Here is a 12,645-nt window from a genome sequence, read left to right on the forward strand (position 1 = left end):
TGCTGAGACTGGCTTTGAACTTGTGATCCCCTCTGCTTCACTGGGATTACAGGTGTGCACCACCATGCCCAGAACCCTGTGGGTGTTTTAAGTTCATCTCTAATGGGATGGAGGGCTAAAAACTTTCACAAATAACCAAGCATACCCAGCTCCTACACAATTAAAAATAGACAAGTATCTTTTAATGCTTAGTTTAATCATTTTCTGAGATCATTTCTTATCAAATGCATAAAGATAGTAAGTCATATATACCACTAGTATTGGCTGCCTGAACAACTTCCATATAGGATGAAGGATCATCTGCTTTGATATAAGAATCAATGGCTTCTTTCACCATTCCTTTCTGCAACTGGGCTTTTGCAAGTTGACTCCAGACCGCAGGTTCATTGCAGCGTTCAGCAAACTCATATGCGCGATCCAAGTTTCCAATATGTTCAATCAATACCTAGGTTACCATTTTTGAATTATGGTTAGCTGGATGTTATCTAAAACATTTACATTTAAACTGTCAGCATTTTCATGTTCTTCTATTGTCACAGCAACCAAAGCCCACCCTCACAGAACAATGCATACTTTGAATCAAGAAAAGGTATAATGTTTAGTAACTTGAAGATTGCAATCTGAAAAGTTACCTGCACTGCTGAAGTGTTGACATCAAACTTCCGGAAAATGGCAAATGCTTCTTCAAAGAGCTCATTACTGATGGCAATATTGGCAATATCTGGGGCATCATAATTATCCAGGCGGTTAATATACTCCATAACACGTGTACGGTCAGCCTTAATTGCAGTAAGAATAAGGAGGTTTTGAAGATTCCTTTAGTGGGGGAAAAAAAAAAAAGAGAGACTTAACCCAGATTACATAAAAAGCCTATCAGTCATTGAGAATAATTTCAGTAGCTCTACAAGGGTTTCTGTCTCAGAATGCAGGGTGTGAAGGGTGAGACTACCAGGAGAATGAGAATTCAGACAACTTTCTCTCATCTGTTTTAAGTTCCTTCCCAAAATGGACAGGGTGTAATTAAACTAAAAGAAATAGCCAGTGGATCCCTAGCTATATTATAGGCACATACCTGTGTTCACTGAATACAGAGTTATCAAGGACAATTTTCTCCAGGAGCTCAATGAGTTCATTAGGAAGGTCTGCAGTCATGAAAGCCTTGACAGTAACTGATACTTCTTCAGGGTCCTGAGTCTCAGATAAGGCTGTCTGTACAACCTACAAAGAATATACAGAAAATAGATACTAAAAATCAGGGTGGACTTTAAAAATATTATCTAATAAGAATAAATTGGGAGGTTAGGTTGAGCTCAGCAGTACAGTGCTTGCCTAGTATGTGCGAGGCACTGGGTTCAAACCTCAGCACCACATGTAAATAAAAAAAAGGTATTGTGTCCAACTATAACCAAAACAAAATATTGAAAAGAGAATAAACTGAATAAATTGGCCTCTAACCAGAAAAAGTAAAATAGATAGAATTAAGGAAAAATACCTTTAAATTCACCATGGATCTTTCTAAACAAACCTACATGAATGATATATAATTCTACTTTGCTTGGGGGGGGGGGGGAGAATAACCCTAATTTTATAATTTCTACCTTTTCCCTGATTAAATCATTATCTACACTAACACTCATCGTTATCACTTTAATGCTTACATATAATTTAACTACCAAGATGTTGAATTATAAAGTAACTAATTCCTCTATTTCTAGCTAACTGCAAGTACCTAGATACTGCAATGAGTATTTTTTTTTTTCCATGAAGGTTTCTATCTACCTCGGAATGTTCCTTACAAATGGTCCTAGGGAAGTAATAAAAAATTAACAGCCTCTATTCTTTTTCAAAATATTATATTTATACTTCTATCAGAAGAACTTATGACACATTATAATAACCTTCAATATTGGGGCATTAAAAATGTTTTGAATTTTATAATGGAGCTCCATTTGCTCTTCAATGATTATTAGTGAGATTTAACATCTACTCAATGGGACTCAGAATTTCTATTATCAATCCTAACCTGTGCTAACCTATCATTGTCTTGAATGCTTTCAATACATTTGGTAACTTTTTTCATTTTAACTACAATGAATTGAGTTTTATATAATTAAATCTTGTCTCGAGATTTATTTCTCTTAACATATATAATATTATATGTTTATGTCAATTTATAGATATTTATATGTAGCAGAACTTAAATTTTCTTTCTTTTTTTCTTTAGTTATAGTACTGGGGAGTAAACTCAAAGCATTCTACCATTGAAGTACATCCCCAGTCCTTTTTTTATCTTTAATTTTGAGACATGATCTCACTGACTTGTTGAGGTTGGTCTCAAATTTGCAATTGTCCTTCCTCAGCCTCCTGAATCACTGTGATTATAGGCACATGCCCTGTATCCAGTTCAATTTTCTTTTATTTTCATTGCCTTCTCTCACAGTTAAATATGACCCATCTGCGATATTTGAATATATGATGAGGAAAAAGATTTTATACAAAGTTAAAAAATGAAATTAACCACATCTGTCAATTTTACCTGATCAATTAGGGGTCTCCTGTAAGGATTGCTTTCCAGCAGCACACTACCCCACAATTCTGGATCCTTTCGACGTACCAGGTAGCGGGAAAGACTTTTGAAGAGGGAATTCTCGTTGCAAACCTAAATGAGATAGGAAAGATTAATTTCAATGTAAAGATTTTTTATAGAATAAACTTGATTTTAAAAGTTATTTCTAATCATTTAAACCCAGTTTTATTGTTGTATAGGAAAAGAAATCTACTTTTACACATAATCTTGAATAAATCACACCCAAATTTTTCCTATAGAAATTCCACCAATAGAAAGAACAGAACAAACAGTTATAATTTCTGGCAGCTTTACTGTTGGATTCTATTCTACCAGTCTGTCTGTGCAGACACCAGTACTGCACTTTTTACATAGGCTTTCTAAGATGCTCTAATATTTCATAGGGGTAATCACCTTTAATGCTTTCTCTACAGTTGTTTTATTAGCTATTCTTATGTGCTTATTTTTCCAAGTATAAATGTACATATTTCTTACCTCTAATCACTGAAAGATCCTAAGTACATATACCTACAGCCAGAACTTAGTGTCTAATACCATTCCCCATTAAAAGAGATGAGGGTTTCCCTGAGAAAGGGTTAATTCCAGGACTGGGAAAGGTACTACATGAGCCTGGTGTATCATATGTCATAAATTAACGATGTGGGGTTGGGGATGTGGCTCAAGCGGTAGCGCGCCCTCGCCTGGCATGCACGGGGTCCTGGGTTCGATCCTCAGCACCACATACAAAAATAAATAAATAAATAAAGATGTTGTCTCCACCGAAAACTAAAAAATAATAATAATAAATTAAATTAAGGATGTGCTCAAAGAACAAGGAGACAATAACACAAAGATTAACAGAGAAGATAGATTAAAGAGGTTTCCATTGGCCAAAACAGGGACAATCTGAGCATCAACATAAGTAGCATTAATGGATTATAACCCACTGAAGAAAACAGGAAATCTATGAGTCCATGAATAAAAAAAGATCAATATAAATATGAAGAAAATGCTAGAATTCAAATCTACATTTTTGCAAATCAACACATTAAGAGTGAGTTAAGCAAGAATCAACTGGGAGGAGAGGGGAGCAATGGGATATTTGCACAGTCTCAAGTGTCTACTCACAAAGCTGCAAGATAAAAAGAACAACAGACATGATACAACTTAATGAAAATGAATATCATAAAGGGGACAAATGGACAGCATGTGCTTTTGGATGCAACAGCATGAGAAAGACCGAACTTCACTTAAGCAGCATTGTGGATGGAAATGCATAATCTAAATTTAATCACAAGAAATCATAGAAACTCAGAGAGAAATATATTCTACTTTTAAAAAACGACTTTATGTTTACATAAACATACAGAATAGTCAAATAAGAGACTAAACGTGGTTTGGTGGCTTTCAGGGGTTGGGGGTCGACGGGGGGAAATGTGGAGAAGCTGATTACTAAATACAGGACCTCTTTTTGAGAGATAAAAAGGTAGAATTAGATAAAAATAATGATTAAAAAACATTTCTGAATGTACTAGTAGCCACTTACTGTTCACTTTAAAATGAATCAATTTTTAAAAGTTTACCGTTAGAAAAAAAAGACTATTGTTTTTACAAACATGACAACTAAATGCAATATGTGATCCTAACTCTAGGAAAAAACTGTGATAATAGGCACTATTAGTCAATGGCAAAAACTGAAATAAAACAGATTTTTTTCAAAGTGTCCTATAAATGTCATATTGACTAGCTAGTATCTACAAGGTGGTGAAAGAGATTATTCTTATTCTTAGGAAATATAATCAAAAGAGTACAAGGCCACAATGCATACAACTTATTCTCATATTGTAAAGAAATTATATGTGTGTATGTATACATATACTGTGTTATGAGTGTATTAAAACATGAATGATAAAGCTAGCACAGTTAAAATATCAAAAAGCCAAACAAATAAAGGGCATATAAACTTTACTATTTTAGGCACTTTCAGGTTCAGCACAATTTCCAAATGAAGTTTGAATAGAAACTACCTGTCTCCCAAGAATGTTTCTGTATTACTTAAAATTCCTCCAAAAACTCCCCAAATTTGCTAGCATGATATTATATAGCAGGTTAAAAGAATGCAGCCTTCTCTGCACACATTCAGCTGACCATACTCACATTAATAAGTTCCAAATCACACTGACCACGCTCGTAAGCAACACAAGCCAGATGTGGATCTCTCTTCTCACAATACTTTCCAACAACACGACTATCATAATAGGGATTTTCACGAAGAAATCTCTCTGGGTTGTTATTACTATCGATGTAGATTTTGGCTAATGCATTGTGAGTGGCAGGCTCCTCACAGCCCTCATGAATTCTGGCCTCAAGCCAAGGCAGAAGCAGTTTCAATCTAGTGAAAACAAAACAAAACCACACATACTATAATATAAACAGCACACACTTGACATGCTGACTAAGTATCTTGAACTACAGAGTACTTTCATATACATTATTTTAAATTCTAAACAATCCTATTACAAATTGAGGAATTAAGACTAAAGAAATGGTTGAGCTGTCCAAGATTGCACAAAAAGGTATATAAAACTGTTTTTCACTCTCCTAAATCTATCAGCTATGAGATACACCTACATCTGGATATAAGACAGATCATAGATAGACAGATCATACTTTTCTTTGTATTATATGTAATTATCTATAGACTTTGAAAAAAAAAAAGTACGGGGGTGAGATGGGGATTTGTAGGGGGAAGCCCGATTATCTGAAGTTCTTTCCAATTTTAACACAATTAATGTATAACATTACCTAGAGCCAAAGTGGGTAGTACCCTAAATACATACTAGGAATAAAATCTGGTAGATTTAGAATCTCAGGGTTTAATAGTTATAGCAGTCACATGTTCATTTCAGCCAAGGGTCATGGTTTCACCTTATGTTTCAATAGTCCTGCTTAAATATTAAAAGCAGCCAGAGAAAAAACATTGTTCCATTACTTTGGCTATCAAATTCATGTAGTTATAATGAACATAACCACTAGGGTAAAGGCACATAATTATTCTATTAATAAAGGCAAAAATCACTGGGTGCAGTGGTGCACACCTATAATCCCAGTGACTTGGGAGGCTGAAGCAGGAAGAACCCAAGTTCAAAGCCAGCCTCAGCAACTTAGTGAAGCTCTAAGCAATTTAGCGAGACAGGTCTCAATATAAAAAATAAAAAAGGGTTAGGGATGTGGTTCAGTAGTTAAGCACCCCTGGGTTCAATCCCTGGTACCAAAAAATAAAATATTTTGTAATTCATATTATTATAGGAAGGTATTATGTATTAATTATCAATTTAAACCCAGAATGGCATGGGGAAATCTTTTTATAATTGAAATCGTCTTATAGTTGGAAAAAAGACCACATTGGGGCTAGGGTTGTTGTTGCTCAGTGGTAGAGTTCTTGCCTAGCATGTGTCAGGCACTGGATTTGATCCTCAGTACCACATAAAAACATATAAAGGTATTGTGTTCATCTACAACTATAAAAAAATATTAAAAAACAAAACACCACACTGTATCAGTGAAGAATTAGTTATTAAATACATTGGTATTATATCTACCTAAAAGGATGCTTAGTACATAGTTTAACATTAAACACACACACACAATCAAATGATATAGCTGGATCCCCAGCACCATAAAAAAAACGGAAGTGATCAACTAATCTACCAGATTTTCTATATGACAATGATAATAGACCGGCTAGCTTATCTTTAAATTAGGTATCTCTAAGGATTTATCCTCCATATGTTGTTGAGTAGTTATGAAGCAACAGACCAACTACATTTCTAATACCACGCTATAAACACTACTCATTTATCTCAGTTACAAAGGATAAAATTGGTACTATACCTGTTTCTTTTCTCAACTTCAGCAACGAGCTCATCAGTAGAGAACTGACCTCTCACAACAAGAATCAAGTTTTTAATAACGTCTTCAGAGCAATCAACATCAAGTAATCCTCCAATAACCACAGGAAGTCGACTTGGATTAACCTATGATTAAAAAAAAGTCATCATGTTAATAAGCAAATTGAAAATGAGTTAAAAATTAAAACCCATCTCCCCCTTTTAAGCTTAGTTTTTAAAATCAGTAATAACCTATGAATTTAATTTCACAATTAAACAGAGGAATTCAGGAAGAAGTCCAGCTTAAAAAAGACTTTCTGTTGGCCTGGTTAATTAGCTCCTTAAGTATTGCTCCAAATGATAAGTACAGAAAAGTTAATGCCAAAGAATAACAACAGAAGACTGTCTAATAAAAAGGCTCCAAATATATCAAACTGCCTTTCTTTTACTAGATTTAGGTAAAGTTTCTAATGTCTATATTTAAGATGGTTTGAAAACTTGTGTTTGGAGTTTAGATCCTCTATGGTGTTACCTAGCCATAGAGGAATATATGTAAATTTAAATTTAAAAAGGCATGCATATATAAAATTTGATCAAAAAAATTGCATTTTAAGTAAAGAAAAGATTCTACTGAGAAAACATGTTGAGAACTACTTTAGCAGACGTTCTTATGGGTCCCAAAGTTTCAAAAGTATGATTTCCAGACTAAAAGAAAATCTACTTTAAGATTATACCTTTAAATTATCTAAGTATTACTTACCTTCTGTACATATATCTCTATATACTTTTGAAGATTATTTCTATATAAATACAGCACCAAGTCATGGACAAAGTCAAATCGATCACACACAATGATAAGTGGTAACTGATCTGTTAGTTTTGCTTCCTGAAAAAAACAAACAAAAAGAAACTTAAAATTTCTTTCTTTCTTTCTTTTTAATTTTAGTACTGGGGTCAAACCCAGGGCCTCGCGCATGCTAGGCGAGTGCCCTACCACTGAGCTAAGCATAAATTTTCTTGTACGAGGTTACAAATCTATGTAAATGTGAGAATCTGCTCTATGCTGATGGAAAAGGCTCACACAAACTTTGCTTTTCTGTTGAAGGAGGAAATGTCCCAACAGCTGAGTGTGCATGTCCCAGTTTCAATAAATTTTTATTAAAAACACTTAGATTCACACAGGAAAATACCAGGTCCTTTCCACACATATGCTTCTATCAAAATAATAACAACAACAACAACAAATTAAAATTTGTGAACCATCAGTGGAACTCAGTTTATAAAAATCATCACACTGGGACTTTTATTAATGGCAATTAACAATTAAACTGAATTTGGTGGCAGATTTCATCACTAAAGTCACACTGTCAGAAACAAAAACAAAAATGGTATAAATAGCTCACATTTGTTTCAGTGATTTATTTTTCTACCCCTCCCAAACCCCAAGCTATATAGCCAGCCTCTAATACTATTATAATAAAGCCAACAAGGAGAAGCATGATGGTAAAGGCCATGAATTAAGTATATCATAATAAAAAAAAAAAAGAAAAGAAAAAGAGCATTTAAAGAAACATCTTTAAATTGCCATTTGCTTTACCATTACAAATATCAAGCTACAATCCTATTATAGACTGACACAGATGATGTTATAGACAGGTAGGTTAAGACCTGTACTGGGCATTTACCTGATACATGTCCTGTTATATTCCACAGATATAAGGAACAGCACAAAAAACAATAGTTTTTATCAGGAATTCATTTATACACAGTGAAACATTCCTCAATAGATGATTCCTCTACAACAGTCTACTCAAAAAGTAGAACAACTAATAAGCAGGATAGGACTTTCCCCAATATAGCCACTAAGATTATTTCCAAGGTTAGAATATAGTGGTTAAGACTAGGGTACATTCACCCAATCGTTAATTATGTGAAAATTAGTCTAGAAAGTGTTCAGAGAACACCAAGAAAAATTAAATAATAAAAGTGTCTATAAATGGAAGTGAAGTCCAGTTACCGATTTTTTGCATTAAGTGTAAACCAAGTACTTGTTTAAAACTATAGAATTTGTACTAGTAATAGCTGCAAGAATCATTTTTAGAATTTCCATCTAACTTAAAACAAAAATTTAAGTCATGTTTTCCCTGAGAAAATGAACATCAAGAAGTGGATCAATATGGGGATATTTCTCAGTGGTACAGTGTTTGCCTAGCATGTGCAAGGTCCCAGGTTTAATCCCAAGTACTGGAAATAAAAAGAGGATCAACACATTACTCTTATTCCTTACCTTGTTTATATACATATGAAATACTGTATACTTTATCACTAAGGGAAAACACAAGAAATCTAAAATTATTTAGCTATTCTATTCTTGTGAATGAGTCTTTATGACTTCTGTGGCTTGGAAAGTGAGACAGGAGGATCATGAGTTCAAACCAGCCTCAGCAAAAGTGAGGCACTAAGCAACTCAGTGAGACCTTGTCTCTAAATAAAATACATAATAGGGCTAGGGATGTGGCTCAGTGGTTGAGTGCCCCTGAGTTCAATCCCCAGTACCGAGAGAGAGAGAGAGAGAGAGAGAGAGAGAGAGAGAGAGAGAGAGAGAGAGAGAGATTGATTGATTTCTGTGGCAAAGACAAGTAATTGTATTCCAAAAGAAAATTTAAGATTGAAAAAAAATAGATGAGAAATAGGATATTTCCCAATTGCCTAAATCTGCCTATGATTTAATTCATGGAAGTAATATTATTTTTTATATTTATTTTTTAGTTATAGATGGACACATATCTTTATTTTATTTTTATGTGGTGCTGAGGATCAAACTCGGTGCCTCACGCCTGCTAGGCGAGCGCTCTACCTCTGAGCCACAATCCCAGCCCCTGGAAGTAATATTATTGATATTCAAAATTATCTACTAAATGGTTAATCTCCATTGATAATGATTAATGATTTTAAGATCAAAATAAAAATTATATAAATATATCCAGATTCTTAAACATGAATTTGTTCAATTAACAAATATTTACTGAGTAGCTATATATCAAACTCTGTTCTAGGCACTGCAGACATAGCATAAACAATGAAAGCAGAGTTGTTTCCTCAAGGGAATTACATTCTAGTAAGAAGAGAATATTTCACATGGCAGGCATTATAATGAAAAACAGATCAAAGAGTAGACTTCGAGCATAAAAGCAAATGTCTTGAGGCAGAAAAGCATTGTGGAGGTTCAAAACCAGGAGACAAAGAATGGTAGAAAATAAATCAAAGGTAGCAAGGAGCAGACAATGAGTCTAAAGAACAGCTCCATGCTTTCTGCAAGAGAGCTACAGTTCCATAAATTTAGGATGTGAGTCAAATGATGGTAATGACTGTCTGGTCCTGCTCATAAGGTGTTTTAACCTTGCAGGGTAGGGGTGAGGTTGGCGGGGAGCAGTTGGCTAGGGATCCAACCCAGGGCCTTGCACATGCCAGGCAAGTGCTCTACAAATGACTTAGAGCCCCAATTCTCATAGGATACATTGAAGGAGAGGTTATATTCTACCAGTCTCTGTATTCTTGGAGGCTAACACATAATTTACATCCAAATATTTAAGATTAAGTTTAGAGAATTATTTTTCTAATGATAACAGAATGTTTACATACAACACCAATTGTCAGATGCTTACATGATTTCCTCTGTAGCTGGTACCTCCAACATTAAGTTAATAGTAACAATGAGAGATACCATAGCTATATACAACAGATCAATAAAGAGAAGTGAATAAAGGGTCTAGAGTTCATTCTCATTAATGGGGTAAAGCTGAATACAATAGTAGCATTGAGCTACCATCTCAATTTATTTAAACTTAAAAAATACTAGATTCACTTCTAATTCAGCTAGATAAAAATTCTTTCAAGGAAGAACAAAAAATGAAATAAACTCACCCAATAGATAGGAATAACACTGTAGGCTGACCACATCTTATTTCCAAGGCCCAACAACACAGTTTATTAATAATGATTATCACTATAAACATCTAGAATAGGTACTTGAAAAATTACAGCTTATGGGTGAACAGCTAGACACACTCTGAATGAAGAAAGCTTAATTAAACAAAATCTAAAACAGGTCAGAATGGTTCAAAGGTTCATAATTCACATTTAGTCCCCCTACTATATCAGGCCGACACCAAATTCACAATTGTGGATGGGGATTCACAATTGTGGATGGGGAATCCTGATTTAATTAGATCCCATGGGCCAAGCAACCCAAAATTGCCCCATCCCAGTTTGTTTGTTTGATTTCCTTTTATTTTGAGATGAGGTCTTATAGTGTTGCCTTTAACTCTTGTGAGTGGCCTTTAACTCACAATTCTTTAGCCTTGATTTCACAATTCTCCTGTTCTCAGCCTCCCAAGTAGCTGGGATTACAGGTCCATACCATTCCAGGCCAGAGCATTTCTTTATTTCTTTTTTTTCTTATGGTAATGGGGCCTGAATCCAAAGGCACTCAACCAGTGAGCTACATTTCTCCAGTCTTTTTTATTTTTAGGCAGGGTCTCACTAAATTTCCCAATCCTCCTGCTTCAGCTTCCAGTGTAACTGATTATAGGCTCAGGTGGCTCTGCCAAGTTCCAAAGCATTTCTTTTGAAGTTCAAGAACGTAAAAACTAGCCAGGCAACTGAGCCTGTAATCCCATCCCAGCATCTTGGGAGGCTGAGGCAGAAGGATCATGAATTCAAAGCCAGCCTCAGCAAAAAGTGAGGTGCTAAGCAACTCAGACTCTGTCTCTAAATAAAGTACAAAATAGGGCTGGGGATGTGGCTCTGTGGTTAAGGCCTTTGGGTTAAATCCCGGGGGGAGGGGGGGGAGGGAGAGGGAGAGAAAGAGAATGTAAAAACTAAAAATGGTAATAGTTAATTTAGTTCTGCTTGAATATATATGATAACTCAAATATTAAGAGACTAAAGAAATTAAAATTGAAGCATTAAAAGCAGAGAGCTACATTTTAAAAAAGAAGAAATCATGTAAGCATCTGGTAGTGCTTTTTTTTTTTTTAACAACAACAAAATAAACAGTAATGATACTCAAAAAAAAAGGAAGTAAGCCTCTTCTTACAAACAGGTGTTAGGGTGTACAAATCAAGAATCAAGCACTAAAATCTTTCTTGTGGAGTATTTTTTTTTTCTTTTTTGAAACTAGAAAATTTGGGTTTAAACATATCATACTTGCCAGATTCCCTATAAAATTCATGATGGCCAAGAAACCATAACACTATAAAGCTACATACTGCCAAATTTAAAACTTTACATCCCCCACAAAGTAACTGATAGGTATAAAACAAATGCTAAAAGCTAAGTTAAATATTAAACAAAATTGACTGCCCTTAGATGTGTTCTAAAGAGTTAATGCAGTGAGTTTTTACTTTTCTGTGAGTGAATGCATGTGTCACAAAGCTGAGCTTTCTTGGTTTGATCTTACCTTTGATTTATTAATTACATGATTAATATTGTATTTTCCAGAGTCAGGCAGATTTGAAGATAGAAATAAACAGATTTTTTTTTATATACAAATAGAGGCTCCTCCAAAATGACACCAAGAGCAAGCTGGTTTTAATATTGAAAAGAAACCTAAATGATTTTCTAAAATGACATTGAAAGTAATCAACCACTTTTTAAAAATTTTCTTCCAAAAATTAAAAATGAAAAAGAAAAAAAGGAAATGTTCTTTGAGACAATGCTTTTTTAAAAAAATTTTCAACAGATGGTCACTCACTAATTTCCTTCCCTATTTCAAAGAAACCACAGAGCATTAGGGCTTAGAAAATAACCCAGCACATATTTTGACAATGCTAAGAATTTCACATTTAGAGGAAAGAAGAATTTTAAAGCCATGACCAAAATCCTGTAGAAATGCTGATCTTCAAAACAACCACAAGACACATTACTCAAAAAAACCACTTACCTTGAGAAAATTCTTGACTCTCTCAGGATCATAGCAGTTGCTTTCTCTGCAGATTCTTTCAACTTCTTTGATCTGCCCAGTCTTGCAAGCGGCCTGAATATATTTAAAGTGCACATCTGGGTCCTGACTGAAGTTAACAATAGATCCCAGAAAATAAAACAGACCTTGAAGAGACAAATAATTGAAATTAAGCACAGAAGCATTTTTGAGAATGACAGAACTAAAAAACATTTTAGCTATTAAAA

The 12,645-nt window shown here is 34.4% G+C and overlaps 1 protein-coding gene across 2 annotated transcripts in view; it reads right to left on the bottom strand.

Moving 5' to 3' along the window:
• Window positions 1–12,645, bottom strand: part of Cltc (clathrin heavy chain) — a 64,634-nt gene that overhangs the window by 12,418 nt on the left and 39,571 nt on the right. For both annotated transcript variants that reach the window (XM_071603509.1, XM_027950224.3), the window contains exons 14-21: window positions 12,401–12,564; window positions 7,217–7,342; window positions 6,461–6,603; window positions 4,724–4,958; window positions 2,537–2,659; window positions 1,073–1,218; window positions 633–816; window positions 253–445 (exon numbers count right to left, since the gene is read on the bottom strand). In XM_071603509.1, coding sequence (XP_071459610.1) covers window positions 253–445; window positions 633–816; window positions 1,073–1,218; window positions 2,537–2,659; window positions 4,724–4,958; window positions 6,461–6,603; window positions 7,217–7,342; window positions 12,401–12,564 — 1,314 coding nt within the window. The remainder of the gene's footprint in view (window positions 1–252; window positions 446–632; window positions 817–1,072; window positions 1,219–2,536; window positions 2,660–4,723; window positions 4,959–6,460; window positions 6,604–7,216; window positions 7,343–12,400; window positions 12,565–12,645) is intronic.

The sequence above is a fragment of the Marmota flaviventris genome, chromosome 17 (genome assembly GCF_047511675.1).
Source record: "Marmota flaviventris isolate mMarFla1 chromosome 17, mMarFla1.hap1, whole genome shotgun sequence".
NCBI classification, from domain to species: Eukaryota; Metazoa; Chordata; class Mammalia; order Rodentia; family Sciuridae; genus Marmota; species Marmota flaviventris.